The 15,891-nt window shown below is 47.7% G+C and overlaps 6 protein-coding genes across 7 annotated transcripts; 3 read left to right on the top strand and 3 right to left on the bottom strand.

Annotated features, from left to right (window-relative positions):
- The first annotated feature begins 443 nt into the window (after positions 1 to 443).
- LOC128724785 (DNA repair protein Rev1) lies at positions 444 to 4,070 on the top strand. The gene is made up of 2 exons (XM_053818506.1): positions 444 to 482; positions 549 to 4,070. Exons 1-2 carry the CDS (start codon positions 444 to 446, stop codon positions 4,068 to 4,070), a joined length of 3,561 nt encoding a protein of 1,186 aa, XP_053674481.1.
- Positions 4,071 to 4,615: 545 nt separating this feature from the next.
- LOC128724784 (transcription factor grauzone-like) lies at positions 4,616 to 6,288 on the top strand. Its single transcript, XM_053818505.1, has 3 exons — positions 4,616 to 4,732; positions 4,802 to 6,046; positions 6,124 to 6,288. The coding sequence occupies exons 1-3, from the start codon at positions 4,616 to 4,618 to the stop codon at positions 6,277 to 6,279; spliced, it is 1,518 nt and encodes a 505-aa protein (XP_053674480.1). The 3' UTR covers positions 6,280 to 6,288.
- Positions 6,222 to 9,564, bottom strand: LOC128724783 (translation initiation factor eIF-2B subunit delta). Its single transcript, XM_053818504.1, has 4 exons — positions 9,523 to 9,564; positions 7,422 to 9,292; positions 6,982 to 7,340; positions 6,222 to 6,901 (listed from the first exon to the last, which is right to left on the bottom strand). The coding sequence occupies exons 1-4, from the start codon at positions 9,562 to 9,564 to the stop codon at positions 6,678 to 6,680; spliced, it is 2,496 nt and encodes an 831-aa protein (XP_053674479.1). The 3' UTR covers positions 6,222 to 6,677.
- Positions 9,565 to 11,059: 1,495 nt separating this feature from the next.
- On the top strand, positions 11,060 to 11,945 carry LOC128726452 (partner of Y14 and mago). Its single transcript, XM_053820266.1, has 2 exons — positions 11,060 to 11,087; positions 11,173 to 11,945. The coding sequence occupies exons 1-2, from the start codon at positions 11,060 to 11,062 to the stop codon at positions 11,943 to 11,945; spliced, it is 801 nt and encodes a 266-aa protein (XP_053676241.1).
- A 1,001-nt stretch (positions 11,946 to 12,946) lies between these two features.
- Positions 12,947 to 13,666, bottom strand: LOC128725678 (transmembrane protein 258). Of its 2 annotated transcripts, none has more exons than XM_053819438.1 (2): positions 13,591 to 13,666; positions 12,947 to 13,508 (listed from the first exon to the last, which is right to left on the bottom strand). In XM_053819438.1, exon 2 carries the CDS (start codon positions 13,462 to 13,464, stop codon positions 13,222 to 13,224), a length of 243 nt encoding a protein of 80 aa, XP_053675413.1. In that variant the 5' UTR covers positions 13,465 to 13,508; positions 13,591 to 13,666; the 3' UTR covers positions 12,947 to 13,221. The 2 variants fall into 2 exon arrangements, with proteins under 2 accessions (XP_053675413.1, XP_053675415.1); XM_053819440.1 differs by having other exon boundaries at positions 12,947 to 13,471; positions 13,559 to 13,648.
- Positions 13,667 to 13,848: 182 nt separating this feature from the next.
- Positions 13,849 to 15,767, bottom strand: LOC128723147 (tumor susceptibility gene 101 protein). The gene is made up of 7 exons (XM_053816863.1): positions 15,652 to 15,767; positions 15,498 to 15,582; positions 15,204 to 15,433; positions 15,038 to 15,134; positions 14,754 to 14,965; positions 14,344 to 14,678; positions 13,849 to 14,256 (listed from the first exon to the last, which is right to left on the bottom strand). The coding sequence occupies exons 1-7, from the start codon at positions 15,694 to 15,696 to the stop codon at positions 14,070 to 14,072; spliced, it is 1,191 nt and encodes a 396-aa protein (XP_053672838.1). The 5' UTR covers positions 15,697 to 15,767; the 3' UTR covers positions 13,849 to 14,069.
- Positions 15,768 to 15,891: the final 124 nt, after the last annotated feature.

Below are 15,891 nucleotides of genomic sequence, written 5' to 3'. Positions count from 1 at the left end.
AAAACTACCCTCGCTCGCACCCAGGCGAACAATACCGTACAAACAGCCGCACACTGGCACACGCATCCACACAGCGTTTAGACTTGACATATGTGCTGTCAAAACAAACGTAGGCAGGCTGCAACATTCGTTCATCTTACATTCGTTAAGTTCAATATTTGGGTGCAAATATGAGATTTATACTTCTTGTATGAATTGATGTTTAATATTTTTGCAATCAATCAATTTCACTGACCTGCATTTTTAATTCCACGTCATAGCAGAAATTTTGTTTTTATTTTTACACTGGCAGTACTAGATCAAAGGTTTACTCTGGCAGCTGGCTATGTCACTATGGCTTTCGATTTGACATATTTTGAACAGGATGATTCCAGTTTAAGCGCAAATGTTGCATTTTGCACAAAACGGGTAGGGCGGTAAGACTTCGCGCAAAGTTTACCAAAATGAAACGTAAAGAATCAGAAACAGGATTTGAGTTATGGGTAATGGATTCACAACAGCAATCATGCCTTGTGCCTTTTGGAATAAACGACCTTTCCTCATTGCAGGGTGATTATATGAGTGCAAAAATCGCTAAGCTGGAGGACCAGTTTCAGCACACTGCAGCCAGTGCCGGTGAAAAGGTATCGAATTTATTCGCGGGCATTTCTATATTCGTTAACGGCTACACGAATCCATCGGCAGAAGAATTGAAGCGCATAATGATGCTGCACGGTGGCGTGTTTCATCACTATAAACGATCGCACACCACTTATACGATCGCGTCGATTCTACCCGACGTGAAGGTGCGCTCAATCACGTCCGAGATCATCATTAGTCCGCGATGGGTTGTGGATTGTTTGAAGCAGGGCAAACTGCTTGACTACTCCCGATACCTGCTTTACAGTCAGCAGAAACCCTCGCAGCCAAAGCTATGCTTTACGAAACTCCCTCCATTGGACGCTACTGGTACACTAAGCGAATCTCGCGCCATAAATATTGGTCAGTCACTGCCAAAGGAAAGCAAAAACCCCAACGACATCAGTCGCGCCGAATGTCTGAATGTGCTGGGCATGCTGAAGGATTTTTCTGAACTGCCCCAGAACGAACCTTTAAAGCTTCAATCAACGGCAGAGCGTGATGAGAAGAAGGAAAACGATATACCTAAAGCAGACAGCGAACAGGCTGAATTTATATTGAACGATATTCAACCCGCATCAAATGCAAATGGAAATGAAGAAATAACGTTGCATCTCTCACCGGATGTGTTTTCCGAGGATGATGCTCATGAACCTTCGGCAGCTTGCAAGCCAGCAGAGCATAACACAATAACAAGTCCCCCGAAACCATCCTCTTCAAAGCAGTCTCTTACTGCAACGGATCCAAACTTTCTGACGGAATTTTTCAACAACTCCCGATTGCACCACATCGCCACGCTTGGCGCTAGCTTTAAGCAACACGTGGCTGAGATGCGTGAGAAATCGACTGGTTCCTTTCCGGCACGGGAAGCCCTAGTACATCAGCTTTCCAACCGCGGTGAGGTCCGACGAGCGTCCGATAGTGAGTTCAGCAATGCCGCAAACGCACGCTACATCATGCACATTGATATGGACTGTTTTTTCGTGTCGGTTGGTTTGCGCAAATATCCCCACTTGCGAGGTCTTCCAGTAGCCGTTACGCATTCCCGTGGGTCCGAAGCTAGAGTACCGTCGCACCCGGGACAGAACCGGACACTCGAGATCGAATTGTACCACAAGCGACTGGAAGAACGCTATCAGGCGCCAGATATACCGATTGAATCGCGCCTCTCGGCGATTGATGAGCATAATTCACTCTCCGAGATTGCGTCGTGCAGCTACGAAGCGCGTCGGTGTGGTGTTAAGAACGGAATGTTTGTCGGTGCGGCCTTAAAGCTCTGCCCGGAACTGAAAACCATTCCGTACGACTTTGACGGATACCGGGAGGTAGCGCATCATTTGTACAACACGATCGCCCAGTACACTCTCGACATTGAGGCGGTAAGCTGTGACGAGATGTTCGTGGACCTGACCGAGCTAATACGTTCCACCGAGGTGGACGTGATGCACTTCGTCACGTTTGTGCGGGATAAAATATCGACCGCAACCGGATGCGCCTGCTCGGCAGGTGTCGGTGCGAATCGCTTGCAGGCGCGCATGGCAACGAAAAAGGCAAAACCAAACGGCCAGTTCCAGTTGAATCCCTGCAACGCGGAAGAGTACATGCGTGCGATTGCGATAGGTGATCTACCCGGGGTCGGACCGAGCACCTCGTATCGATTAAAAAAAATGACGTATGTTACATGCGCAGATTTGCAAACCATTCCCAAGAACGTGCTACAAACGGAGTTTGGCAAAAAGTTCGGCGAAACGCTTTACAACGCCTGCCGGGGCATTGACGAGCGACCGCTGGTGTACGATAAAGGCCGCAAGTCCGTGTCAGTCGATGTGAATTACGGCATCCGGTTTACCACCGAACAGGAAGTGGATCGTTTCATGCGTCAGCTGACGCAAGAAATTCACCGACGGTTGGTGGAATTACGCAAGCGTGGAAAGCTGGTCACGGTGAAGCTTCTCGTTCGCTCGCCGGAGGCACCGGTAGAAACGGCTAAATTTATGGGCCATGGATTGTGTGATATCGTGACGAAATCACTACCACTCCGGCAGCACACGGACGAACTGCCGGTGCTAGAGTGTGCCGTACTGGAGCTGATGCGCTTGATGGCGATCCAACCACGCGAGCTTCGAGGCATCGGAATTCAAATTTCCAAATTCGATGGAAGCAAGCGTGCCGCCGGTGATAGTGCTGCCGGTAATCGGTTGCGGAACATGTTTCAAAAGGCCCAGAATGAGAAAAAACACCCTTCTGAATCACCTGGTGGTCAATCTAGGACGGTGGAAAATGTCAGCGAGAAAACTCGATCCTCCTTTCAGCAACCCGATGACCAGCAACCCTGCACATCGCGTAGCTGTACCGTTCGACCGAACCACATACAAGTGACGTCGGATGCGGTGAAGAAACTCTTTGTCACTCCGACTAAAGCCGAGACGAATAGTACTACTATGGACAGTACTCATCTTACTCCTAAGCGACCCGATGCTCCAACCCGTTCGCCCAGCTCAAAACGTCCCGGAATGGCGATATCGAATACCCGAGGGAGACGAGGAAGACCACCAAATCGAACAGTACAGCCAGGGAGGAAAGAACAAACGTTAAAGCGTTTCCTAGCCACCACGGAGGTAAGATCCACGTCGTCTCACGATGTCCCAGCGGGGCTCGATCCGGACGTACTCGCCGCACTTCCCGAGGATATTCGGCAAGAGGTCATACGAGATTACCGCAGTCAGCAGTTTCTGCTGCAGTCAAGAAGTAGCGAACAAACACACCCACCAGTCGAAAGGACACCAGTGAAAAGCTCACCTCAAAGAAGCTACACTAAGCGTGATCGGAGATCTCCAGCCACACCGCAGGGAAAAAACTCCGTGGAAGATCAGAAGATCAAAATTGACTTCAAGTTTCTGCAAGTGCTACCTCCGCATATCCGCATCGAGGTGGAAAAACAGATCGAACTGAACAAAGACAATATGGTGGTGGTTTGCGACGAACCTGAGATCGATGAACCGCTGGTGGTTTCTCCAGAACCAGCGTCTGAACATTATCGAACGCCTGCAAAAATTTTAGCGAGTGATGTGGAAAAAACTCCTCGCAAAAATGACCCGCCGCAGGAAACCAACATTCTGCGCCGTAGTAACTGGAGGGAGCTGGTCGAAGAATGGGTGGACAGCACCGAGGAGCCGTACGAGTACGATGTCCAGCTGCTGGCGGCAAACGGACAGGAGCTATGCTGCAACGACACGCTTGAGCGATTGTATATATTTTTGCGCTGCTTCCAGCGACTAGTGGTAGATAAACGAAGCTGCGCCTGGCATCGAGCGTTCGTTGGTGTGGTTCACCCCATTCAGGAGCAGACGCAAATAATCTATGGCAGAAAGTTGGCGGTGCGGCCAATTGACTGTGAATTGTGCAATATTAAACAATACCAAAATGAAAATCCCTCTCCAAATCTGTTATAATTATGTTTAATAAAATAAATAAAAATTGTTTTAAATAAACCTGCTCTTCTGCTTTAGTGAGCTATCACGACCAACAAACAGATCTTTGGCCCCGTTTGTGTGAAATTTCAATGAAGATGCTCAGCCTCGTACTTTGAACATTACTCATTGACTGACCCTGTCAATAGAATGGCTCCAAAGGATAAACTAGAAGCTAGTTCTTAAAGTCCTTAGAGACCGCCCACGTGCTTAGAGAAAGCATGGTAGAACCAAATTGAGTGATGGAGATTGAGAAACGTCCACGAGACCTTTAATTATCTTCTGGAAAAGTTCAGCGGTTCTAGCATCTGATAACAAAGCAACAACATTACGATTAGCGAATATGATCGCTAATGTGCGATGAATGTTAACGATTATGTTTTAATTTTGAATTTCTACGACTATGTACAGCTCGTACGTCAGTGGGTTCGCGGACGTCAAAGCGATAACAAATTCGATATCGCATCACAACAAACAAATATTGTGCAGCTAAATAAAACACCCATTCTGTTAAAAGAAATCTTGTTATGGCTGCTTTGGCAGACCGAGTGTGTAATTTTTGTATGAGCAGTGACTCTCAAAATTTGATCGATTTAACCGACCAGGAATTGACGACAAAGATCGTGCGAGTATTTTACTTCGACGTATGTCACAGCCGTTTAGAGCCACACGCGTAAGGATGCTAAAGTCCCATTCCTTTTCCCATTCTGTAGGCACTTCCTTCAAAAGCATGCGGTCTCATTTGTGGGATGTGCAAAATGATCATCGAGGAGTTCTACTGGTTCGCGGAACAGGTAGCAAGGAATCAGGCACAATTAGGAGCAAAACCTGTAGCAATCGCTGAACCGAATCAATCCAACGATTCTCCCAAGAGGGTACCTCTGGATTCATCGGTAGACAGTCTGCACCCAAACGAAGCTCCCATAACAATCGAGCTAGTAAATGATGCAGACCAAATCTGGATGCTTGACGAACGAACGGAACACGAGAGCCACCATGACGAATCCGAACGCGAACAAACACCAGATCCTCCGGAGACACCAGCGCCAAAGCATGTCGAGGATGCAAATAATCGAAACAAATTATCCGACTGCGTTAGCGAAAGGGCATCAGTTTGTCACACGAGCGAGAGTAAAGGTCTTATAAAAATCGAAACTACTAGCAGTGAATCCAGCAAACCCACTGTCGATCAGCTGGTCTTGCAGCACTATGAACTTTCCTGCGATCTATGCTCGATGCCATTAGCCGATTTCAGCGACCTTCGGAAGCACTACAAGGTCGTGCACAACGTGCCCGGCTATCTGCGGTGCTGTAATAGGACAATCTACAAAAAGTGCTGGATGATTGAGCACCTGCAGCTGCACCTGAATCCGAATGCGTTCCGGTGCGACCAGTGTGGGAAAAGCTACTCCTCCAGCAAGGTACTGAAAGAGCACGCGAAGGAAGTGCACGCCCCAGAAGCAGACCGCCCATTTCACTGTGCCAACTGCCTCAAAGCATTCGTTTCTAAGGCGCATCTTAATGCTCACATTATGGTGGCACACGGTTCAGTATCTTGTCCGCAGTGCGATAAGGTGCTGGCCAGCCAGGGTTCGCTCCGGAAGCACCTGGTAGCGGTACACGGTGATGGAGAGAAGCACGTGTGTGAGGTATGCGCCCGAGTCTTCCGCTCGAAGCAGTGCTTCGAAACTCACCGGAAGGATCACCAGGGTCGGCGCATGGAAAGCAAAGTCCAGTGTGAGTTATGCGCGGTCTGGTTGATGGATAAATACTGCCTTAAGAAGCATATACGCCGCATGCATACGCAACCGGACGGTGTGCAAGTGACATGCGAAACATGTGGGAAGTTGGTCCGAAACCAGGATGCTCTCAGTTCCCATATGCGCCGTGCACACAGTGAAAGCCGCTTCGAGTGTGAGCGATGCCACAAGCGCTTCAAACGTCCTCATCACATGAGGGTAAGCTTATTGGAGGCTGATGATTCTCATTGGAAATTACATCCGGAAACTAGTTGGTTTTTCTAATTTTTTTTCAGGAACATATTGCTATTTATCATACCGGCGAGGAATTGTACAGCTGCCAATACTGCTCGGAACGGTTCGTTACCAAAAACAAACAATATTTCCATCGTAAAACAACACACCCACAGGAGTACCAACAAGAACTGAAAAAACGCATTCATAAAGAATAGAACCGAACTCGAGAAACGTGGTTTACTTATTTATCAGGCGCTACTACCGCTTAGTGACCTTGATTGATCGTGATTCCTGAAATTTCTATTCGTAGCAAAGGGCTTTGAGAGTTTTCATTCCACCATCAACTTGGCGGCTTGTGGCGTTGGTCCTGGTGCTTTTAACAAGCCTAGTAAGCTTGCCCGAGTATTGATTGGAGTTCATTCGCTTAGCACTTTCGTGATGATGAATGCAAAAGTGACGCCTGTAATGAATTGATCTGCAAAACGCATCAGTGCTATTAAAGCTATTTGAAACTGTTATTGGCTTTCTATTTTAATGTGTTTTCGACCGAGCCCATTCAAGCCCTTATTAGTGAAATTTAATATCCGTGAAAAATCTCCGAATCAAACCAAATTCAGTAAGCTACGTCGGATGGTTTGATGCGCAGGATCACTGGCACGCTTGTGCAGGGCAGAATCGCCACTTCGGTGACGACGGCGGTTACAAGCTCGGGCGGTGTAACGTCATAGTGAAGGTTAAGTATCGTTAGCGAAGTCATCGCTTCCCAGCCCGTCAGCATGGGTTTCACCTCGGTATATTCGCCAATGCGGGGCAGCTGGATAAGATCGTCCGGTTTTCCTGTTCAGCAAAGCAAAAGTCAGAGAAACAAAATTCACTAATTGTTACTGCACCAACGAAAGGGATGGAATCCTGCTTACCCAGCTCATTGTAGACAAAAGCGTCCGTTTGAACGCGCTCGGTAAATTTGTGCGTTTCGCAGCAGACCAGCACGGGTACGTTGTGGGATTTAGCCACGAGCGCGATCTGCGCCGTGCCCACGCGGCTCATGACGGAACCGTTCGCAAGAAGGGCGTGCGCGCTGAGAAGGACCTTTGTCACCTGCGGCATCACGTAGCTGACCGCATTGATCAGTACACACGTGGTCTTGACGCCCTGCTTCACGAGATACTCCAGCATGCCGTTCTCTTCCTGACGCGGTCGCGCATTTACGATGATTAGCCGAAATTTTTTCGATCGTCGATGCGCTTCCTGCAATATGCGTTTAATAAGTGAAGAGCTGAGTAGCAAAAACAGAAGAGAAAAGAAACGAAAATTAAAATTCACCATCCATGCATGCCTGTATCTTCGTTTTGCTTACCATCCGTACGTCAGTATGACATCGCCGTCGCAGATCTTTTGCTGAACAGACAAGCAAATGGCATCTTCCGCCTTTTCGATGTGGTCGCTGATATACGATTCGATCGATTCCAGCAAACTCTCCTTTTGCTCCGAATCGGAAACCTTTCCATCTAGCTGGCGCGCGTGCATCTTCACGTCCCGCATCGCGTTCGTCATGGAGACGGAAAACGGCCGGCAGCGATGCAGGTGATTCGCCACCATGGTTAACGTCTCCTCGAAGCTACGACCAAATTCCTTCCCCGGTGGTGTCTCGTAATCGTGGATCAGTTGGTTCAGCACCTTCAGCAGAGCGAGACAACGTGCCTTAGAGCCAACGACCGCACCTTCCGCGTACTGTATGCCTAGCTTCGTAACGGCCGGATGTAACGTTGGTGAGTTGACGATTTCCGACGCCGCATATTTCGGTTGATGCAAATGGTTGAACAAATTTACGATATGCTTACGGGGTGGCTTCACGCCTCCCTCGGCTGGTTCCGGTATGCCGCTTTCAAGGGTGGGCAGGTCATTAGCCGCTGGTGCCTTCGGTTCACCGGACGACTTTTTCGATGGTTCCTGTTTCGCTCCCGACGTACCACCAGCCGATTGCACGTCTCGCTTTTTAGCCTGTTGCACCTCGGCTTTAGCTGCCCGTTGCGCCTCTTGTATGGCTCGCCGTTCGGCCTTGCTTAACGCGGGCTTGGCAGGTTTAGTCCCGCCCGCGAGAGAGGGATTTTTCGCTTCAAACTGTGCCTTACGTTCCGCTTTTGACAACTCTTTGGGGGCGGGTTTTTCAACTGTCGTTGGTACGTCACTGATGTGCAAATCCTTCATCTTCTCGCAGATGCTTACATCAGAGCTGGACTTTTTCAACTCGCTCGGTGCATTCGGTTGCCCTAGACTCTCCGGCTTTGCCGGTGGCTGGATTTCATCACGTTGCTTTCCTTGGACAGGAGCGCTTGGTTTCCCTTTTGATTTCCCTTTGGCCGCTAACTTGGCGGCCTTTTTGGCTTCACGTTCGGCAAGAATTTCCTCGCGCGACTTTTCCATCTTTACATCGGCCTCGACAGGTGCACTCATGTTCGTGGCAGGCGCTAATGGACAGGGTTGAACCGCAGTTTGATTCGCTTTTAGTCCGATCGGGTCGTGCCCCACCGTTTTACTCTTGGGGAACAGCTCGTCAGCGCTGATAGCCACCAAGTCTTTGTACGCACCTGTATCACCCAATATTCTGGGGGACTCTGGCAGAACCAGTGCAACAGTGCACGGTTCAGTTAGAGTTAATTTTCCAACAGGGCTCCCGCCGGTGTCGAAACGAAACAAATTCGATCCGGGGAAAATTTGCTCGAGTTCTATATTCTTCAGTATTCCGTCTGCATTAGCGAGTAAAATTTCATTCTTTTGAAAAGAGTCGTTCTTAGATATGTCGCTTACGGGTTTCGTTGAAATCGATACAACATTTGCTCGTTCCACGGTCTGATTATCCGGTCGGGCAGGATCGTTTGGGATGCCTGGGCGTGCAGGTTTAAAGAGTATGTGACACGTCGCGGATGCTTGTTCAGCTGCAGTTTGTTGGATGGTTGAATTCTGCTGGTCCTCTTTGCCGTTCTTCGGCTTTCGTTTTCCACGGCGACTAGGTTTACGAGAGAGTTCTGCCTTTTTTGCTTGTTCCGTAGTCTGGTTCGTTTCGATCGCTGAGGAGATTTCACAAGAAGCCGCACTAACCGGAACAGCAGTGCGGACTGGAGGATTGTTTTCCTTCCCAACGATGCTTACTTGTTCAGCACTGGTATCTACCGGGGATGATCGCACCGTTTTCTCTGGCTTCGATTTCTTGTGAGAGCGATTCCGTTTCTAAAAACATGAGTATAGTTATCACGAATTGATTAGAATGTTTAGTTTACACAAATTAATATCAGTAATTCTATTTAGTGTCTACAATACATGCAAATTTTATGCAGTTGTGCTCACAATTTTAAATACGGCCAGCTCGGAATAATGAATCGTGCAAGAAGGTAATGTTATGGCAGGAAAACTGATCTAAACTAAGGCACACACCACACAACGTTTTTCTCACACGGTACCTTTTTCATCGTTCCTGGTTCCGATGAAGCAGCGGTCTCCATGGTGATGCGAAGGAGTTAGTAGAGTTATATCTACCGGTAGCTATCTTTATCTTTACGGGGTATCATTTGACAATTGAGAATGCACAGCAACGCAAATCGAAAATCGCACCGTCCCCACAACAAGGATATGCGCAGCGATTCGCAATTAAAATAAGGGAAGGAGAAAGTAAAAACAGCGATTACAGGATGCAAATAACCAGACATTGATTGGTCGATCAAATCGATCGATATGGTGTGGTTAAGTAGAATTTCTAATACTTATGCAAAGGAATTATTAGTAGGGTAATTGGCGGTATCCTCGCGCTATCTACAGAAACGATTTTGTATTACCTTGAAATGAGATAATGGTTTTTTGCAACGTTGCAGGATTCCCAGCTGGAGTATACGCCCAGGCAAAGTGGCCGGTTAAGGATCGTCACACAACGTTCGGCTATAACGATCGACTAATAACCGCACTGCCCCGGGTCAACGTATGCCGCTCGAACACTAAAAGATTGCGAAAAGGATAATGTTTTGTCGAAATTATCTGCGAAAATAGCTGCTCAGCTGTTAAGGTGTACTCACAGTCGACAAATCGTGGACGAATTGACAATGACATCCCATCGACGAGTAATGCAGCCCTTGCTACACGTACGACAAACATTAAGGCGCCGCTGTCAGTGTATAGAGCACTTGTGCGAATTGATTTATGCGAAATTAGATTTTCGCAGTCCAACTCACTTGTGGGGACTTCTTAGGCAATTTATTTGTTCTCATATAATTGTACTGTAACGTAAATACTCAGTAGCGTTTGTTTTGAAATGCATCTCAAGCCAACAAAGTGTCGCTTCCTAAGTTCGCTGTCGTGTATACCGCCCTGCAGCTGCACTCTTTAGAGCCCGCTTCTGTTTGTTGACTTTCGGTAAGCGAGGAAGAAAACAAGCCAGGGTGAACGGGAAAATCGAGTGATAAAGTGATGAAAATTTACGCGTTTCGTGCAAAGGGATCGTGCATGCGCTAAAGCATTCGCTAGAAATCAAAAGATTGCGAAAACTTCATCCCGACGGCTAGGTTTCGCCCTTAGCGTACGGTGTTGAACGCGAGCGCAGGATCGCGGGCTCGTTTTGTGCGTGACACAAGGTTTGCGCGGTGCTGCCCCTGTGTGGTAACGGTAGGAGCACTACATCGCCCCCGTTTCCGTCGGATCGTGGTGCTAAGGTAGGCTCTGCGGTGGTAAAGTTGGAATACTCTTTGCTGTACGGATTTGTTTGAGGCCTGCGAAAGCAACGGCAACGCGGCGGTTAAAAATAAACCACCGACTGGTGGGAGCACGCAAGGAACGCGCGAGCGAATTTAGAGCATTTTCCTCTCCCTTGGGGTGGCATCTTTAATGGTCGGCATCGGCAGCATCACGGAACGGTGCGTGCTTTTGTTTTGCTGATTGCTTTTCTTTACCCCTCCCCCCATCGGCTCCAGAGCAGCTGCAGGCCGTGTGCAGCAGTGTACCAAGGAAACCATGACAACCTACTCCACCGACAGTCAGGGTAAGTGTAGGAATGGACCAAACCAGCTTCGTCCGCATTTCCCAGCGTCATGTCTAAGTGCCGTGCTATTCTATCCGTCTAACAGGTAAATTCATACCTGCCACTCAGAGACCGGATGGTACGTGGCGCAAACCACGGCGTGTCCGCGATGGTTACGTACCCCAGGAGGAAGTTCCGCTGTATGAAAGCAAAGGCAAACAGTTTGCTCAGAAACCCGCCCTACCGCCCGGGCTCTCCCTAGAGGTGGTCCAAAAAGCGAAGGAAAAGCGCGAACGGGAGGCGCGATTGCGCCAGCAGCGCGAAGAACAGCAGAAAAAACAAGAGTCAAACAATAAAAAGGTGCAAAACAACACCCCGGCACCTGGTGTGATAGCGGCGGACGGAGGTGGTAATAATAGCGAGAAGCAAAAAACTTCCTCCTCCAAGACCGCAAACACTGGATCGCGTAGCAAAAAGACACCGGAACTGCCGGACATTTTGCTTGACCAGCGGCCAGCGAAATCGAAACCGCAGCAGCAACACTCTAAGTCATCGCACCCAAAAGCCGATCCTTCTTCCAGCACCGATACAGCGAACGCAGTGGACGAGTTGACGAATGCGTTGGCCTCGGGAGTACAGCTCAAGAGCCAACAGGCTGCGACGTCCCCGGAAGGAGCCGATGGGCAGCAACTGGAGTTGGCAAAAAAGTTACGCAAGCTGAGGAAAAAGATACGCGAAATCGAAGCGATCGAAGTAAAGCTTAGGTCAAGCGATGGAGTCAAGCTGGACAAGGACCAGCTCGAAAAGGTGAAGCGAAAACCGGACATTTTGCAGGAAATCGAGGAGCTTGAAGTGCAATATTCAGCCGGTGCCATGTGATGTTGATGGGAACGAGTGTGTACAGGGTTAATAGCGCTGAAACGTGCGGCATAGTGCGCTAGGGGAGAAGAGCAGCTGCTAATCAGGTTGCATTTATGCTGTAAAAGCTGAAAAACAAAATCTCCACATTTCGTGTATTCGAGTGAACCCTCGAAGGATAATGGCGAGTGAGCATTCACCCACAGACTAGCTGTTAGATAAGTAGGCGGTGTGTATTTTTTTTAAGAATTGTACAAACTTTCTCGTTTAGGAGAATTACGAGATAAACTAGTACGGTAGGAGTTAAGAAGAAAAAAGCATATGGCGCACGTATAATGGCCAGATTTTCGAAAAAAAAATCCTCTTTTACACAAGCTCTACCCTCGCTCTTGATTACTAGCGAGTGTACTTTCAATGCCGTTTAGTTACGTTTCCCAGACTATCCTCGTTTGGATTTCATCGTATGTATGGTTTTGTGACGATCGGTTTAACCTAACAAACGATCATAAACTGTGGCGTATAGAGGCATGGGAAGCATATGATCTATTCACGTTAGCGCGCACTCTGTCGAATTAGTACTGCCAGCAATCTTGCTTTTTTATCATGAAGTTTTATCTATGTAAGAAAGTGTAACACACGGCCTACCACTGAGATCAGTAAAGGTGAATGCACGTTTACTTTTACCATTCAACCCGGATCACCGTCCCGGCTAAGTTTCATTCAGAAATATCATTTTTTTTTCCTTTCGTCCCAGTCACGCCAATCGTGGACAGTTTAGCGAAAACAGAAGGTATGTGTAAGCAACTCTCGTGGATATGTAGGACGTGCGTAATTCTTAAGAATAAAATATGAAGTAGAACTAGCGATAAGTTTTAATGATTGTTACATGATATCAAATGAATCGAAAAAAGAAATGGTTTAGTTACGCATGACAAGTCAATAAACGTTTTACGGACCATCTGGAATGACCGGTTTCTTTTCCGTACGTGTTTTCTTCTAAGACACAAGAATGGTTGAACCCATCGACTGTGGGGACGAGTTTGGTCTGTTCCTGTATTTCTTATTACGATTTGCTTACAAGTTAGAACATCTACATTATTCCACACAGTGGCGAAGCCGTTTTAAGACTTCTTTGTTCGGGACTGTTGGCATGTTACGGATACGACGGTTAACCGTGTAACTAGACGTTCGGTTTCACACAAATGCCCGCTCCACCTTCAACGCGGGATAGATTCTGGAAAGTACAGTTGAGGAAATGCGTGCGTATTTGAACCGTAAATAGTGAAGTCCGCCCCCGTTACACGTATATCCCGACCGAGAGCAGCAAAAAAAGCACTCCGAAACCGAGGAACAATGACGCGAACAAACTGATGGCCAACTCCTTGAAGATGACGGTTTCTTTGGTCGGTTGCTTCGGGCGGGACACTTCAAACACGAAGAACCAAGCGGTGAAGAACGTGCCAAACAGCAACAGTACACCGGCCAGATGGGGAAACACGGCTGGATTGACCGGTGAGACGTATCGTACCATCGAATCCATGACGAGGCTAGGACGGAATAGTATTGTTGCAGCAAACGGTACTACTGCAAGTGTAATGTGCATATAAGATAGTGGAAAGCAAAGAAATGCTTACCAATGAAATGAACAACTATTCCGGATACGTACAATGCGAGTAAAATCACAGGAAATTTAACAAAACAAGGCTCTTGTTTCGTTACTGCACTGTTCGGCGTTTTCACACTACTCCAATGTTGTCAAAAACTGACGTGGCGTGTTGATGACGTTGGTGACAGCCGTAGTGTAACGAACGCTGTACCGGGTTGTTTTGATTGAAATATTGTCGGCAAGGCGTAATTTTAATCTTATTCCACCATTTATTGCAGGTGCACGTTGATCAGCGAAAAATTCATCCGGTTCTTCAGTTTACGTGTGTCAGCTTTATTTTATGCAATATAGAATCGTATAAATGAGAAGAGACTTTAATATCCCTACAGGCGATGAAATTAACAGGTCTGTAGCAACGATGCACAATCAAATAGGAAACAGGCACAAGAGATAACAGAAATTAAACAAGCCCATAGCATAGGACGTGTGAAGCGGAAGGTGTACTTTTAACACGTCGAGATGTTTGTCTCCGAGCCTGATTACGCAGCCAGTCCCGCCTTTTGCCGGCACTTCTGCATAAGGGCACGCAACATGAACTGCTTTCGCGACAACTGCCGGATCTGTTTCAAAAACACCTCCAAATCGATGACTCCACTCCGGAGAGCTTCACCCATAAAGTAGGTTGCGTCTTCAATGGCAGCTTCTTCAGCGTAGGCATTAAGCAGTCTAAGGAGAATGAAATCAGAAAAAAGACATAACCCGTCAACATAAGCACTTGACCATCCGGCATCGACTACTCTTATCATCGCGTACTGTTTGTATAGCGGGGCAGTGGTAGTAACCGCTTCGTCGACTTCAATCGAATCGATATTTTCGATCGCCTCCAGAGCACGTTCCACCTCTTTTTCCTTGTCCTTCAGCACGGCGATGCTCTTCGTTAGCTCCTTCTCGTCTCGTTCGAGCCGCCCTAAAATATCTTTGATCTTGGCCTGACCTTCATGCAGCTCTTGCTTGGTTCGATTGAGCGTTTGCAATTCTGCCTGGCATTGGTTAACCTTTTCCAGCACGCGACGTTTCAGTTTATCCTCTACGGCACTGATCAATGACACCCGGATGTGTTCCTCCGTGATTGTTCCCGTGCCCTGGTTCTAAAATAAACGAACCCATGTCCCCATGCCCAGTCAGCAGACGCTTCGTAACGCAAACATACTCAAATGATTTACCAGGGTCGGAGTGGGACCCGATATTGTTCCGGGGGCTGGAGGATATGAAGGCATTCCGTACGGCATCCCATAGCTAGTGCCGGCTGCACCTGGCTGAGCTTGACCATAGCTATTATATGCAGGTCCTGCAACCGGGTACGGCGTGAACTGATGCTGCGGATACGGAGGCATGTACGATGTGCTAGTTGCTGGGGTCGGAGGTACATATGCAGCTGGAAAACACAAAATAGATGAGGCTAATATGTATCAGAACCTTACCGTCTAAAGGTTCGCATGTCCCTTACGTTGCTGATAGGTTTCTGGTCCTTTAGAGTAAACGGGAGGCACCTCGCCAAACGTGACACTCATGATCTGAATCAAATCGAGTAGTTCCGCATTTTTCTAGAATGATAAGTATAAAACCTTACTAGTGCCTGAAGCTCTTTAAAGGGAAAACATAATCCAACCAACCGGATTCCAATCGTGCAAATATGGCAAATAGATCTTCCCATTGAAATCCACATACGCCGACACTTTGATGCGCATCTCCGAGGTGGGTTTTACGTAGCAAATCGGAGCATTCTTTGGATGCGTATCCATGAGCCAGATGCAGATGGGAATATTGTACGTGTTGCCCTTGTACTTCACCGGTATCGTCCCGTACAGGTTGAGCAGCATTTTGGTGCTCCCATCGTTGAACACTGGAAAATCGCAAATGACCCTGGTACTCTCGGTTCACCCGTTGCCAGCATTCGGATGACTCACCATACTCTTCCATTCGATGCTGTAGCCCATGGTAAATACGCAGCGCGCTCATTACGTCCTTCTTGGTAGCGGTAGGATCACGATACTAAAAAATACAATAAATAGGAAACCACATTAACAGTCGCACTGACCACAGTGCATCATCGCTACAAACCGAAGATAGCATCCGAAGCAGCGCATTTTCATCCACTTTGTGCATCTTGATGCAGTTGTTGTTCGCGATTCACTAGACACTGGAAGGGGGACGGCTTAATTCTCTCGAGTCGGGATTAATCCGTTCCTTCTCAGCACCCCGTTGAAGGGCACTTTGAGACGCCCTCCTTTGTGTAGGAGGAAAACTTCACAGGAAAATAATTTTTGATATGGCAAGTGGTGCTATTAACAAACAATTGAA

This window comes from Anopheles nili, chromosome 3 (assembly GCF_943737925.1).
Source record: "Anopheles nili chromosome 3, idAnoNiliSN_F5_01, whole genome shotgun sequence".
Lineage (NCBI taxonomy): Eukaryota > Metazoa > Arthropoda > Insecta > Diptera > Culicidae > Anopheles > Anopheles nili.
Note: the sequence above shows the minus strand (reverse complement) of the source record. Positions and strands in the feature narration are given on the sequence as shown.

Bases quoted from the DNA above. Each gene is read 5' to 3' on its own strand.
- LOC128724785 (XM_053818506.1), top strand. From the start codon at position 444: ATGAAACGTAAAGAATCAGAAACAGGATTTGAGTTATGG. The intron at 483-548 runs GTAATGGATTCA...TCCTCATTGCAG, and splicing joins AAACAGGATTTGAGTTATGG to GGTGATTATATGAGTGCAAA.
- LOC128724784 (XM_053818505.1), top strand. From the start codon at position 4,616: ATGGCTGCTTTGGCAGACCGAGTGTGTAATTTTTGTATGAGCAGTGAC. The intron at 4,733-4,801 runs GTATGTCACAGC...CCCATTCTGTAG, and splicing joins TGCGAGTATTTTACTTCGAC to GCACTTCCTTCAAAAGCATG. The intron at 6,047-6,123 runs GTAAGCTTATTG...ATTTTTTTTCAG, and splicing joins AACGTCCTCATCACATGAGG to GAACATATTGCTATTTATCA.
- LOC128724783 (XM_053818504.1), bottom strand. From the start codon at position 9,564: ATGGAGACCGCTGCTTCATCGGAACCAGGAACGATGAAAAAG. The intron at 7,341-7,421 runs GTAAGCAAAACG...TTTGCTACTCAG, and splicing joins GTCATACTGACGTACGGATG to CTCTTCACTTATTAAACGCA. The intron at 6,902-6,981 runs GTAAGCAGGATT...TTTGCTGAACAG, and splicing joins TTTTGTCTACAATGAGCTGG to GAAAACCGGACGATCTTATC.
- LOC128726452 (XM_053820266.1), top strand. From the start codon at position 11,060: ATGACAACCTACTCCACCGACAGTCAGG. The intron at 11,088-11,172 runs GTAAGTGTAGGA...TCCGTCTAACAG, and splicing joins CTACTCCACCGACAGTCAGG to GTAAATTCATACCTGCCACT.
- LOC128725678 (XM_053819438.1), bottom strand. From the start codon at position 13,464: ATGGATTCGATGGTACGATACGTCTCACCGGTCAATCCAGCCGTGTTT.
- LOC128723147 (XM_053816863.1), bottom strand. From the start codon at position 15,696: ATGCACAAAGTGGATGAAAATGCGCTGCTTCGGATGCTATCTTCG. The intron at 15,434-15,497 runs GTGAGTCATCCG...GCGATTTTCCAG, and splicing joins GCATCGAATGGAAGAGTATG to TGTTCAACGATGGGAGCACC. The intron at 14,679-14,753 runs GTAAATCATTTG...CGTTTATTTTAG, and splicing joins CGGGTCCCACTCCGACCCTG to AACCAGGGCACGGGAACAAT.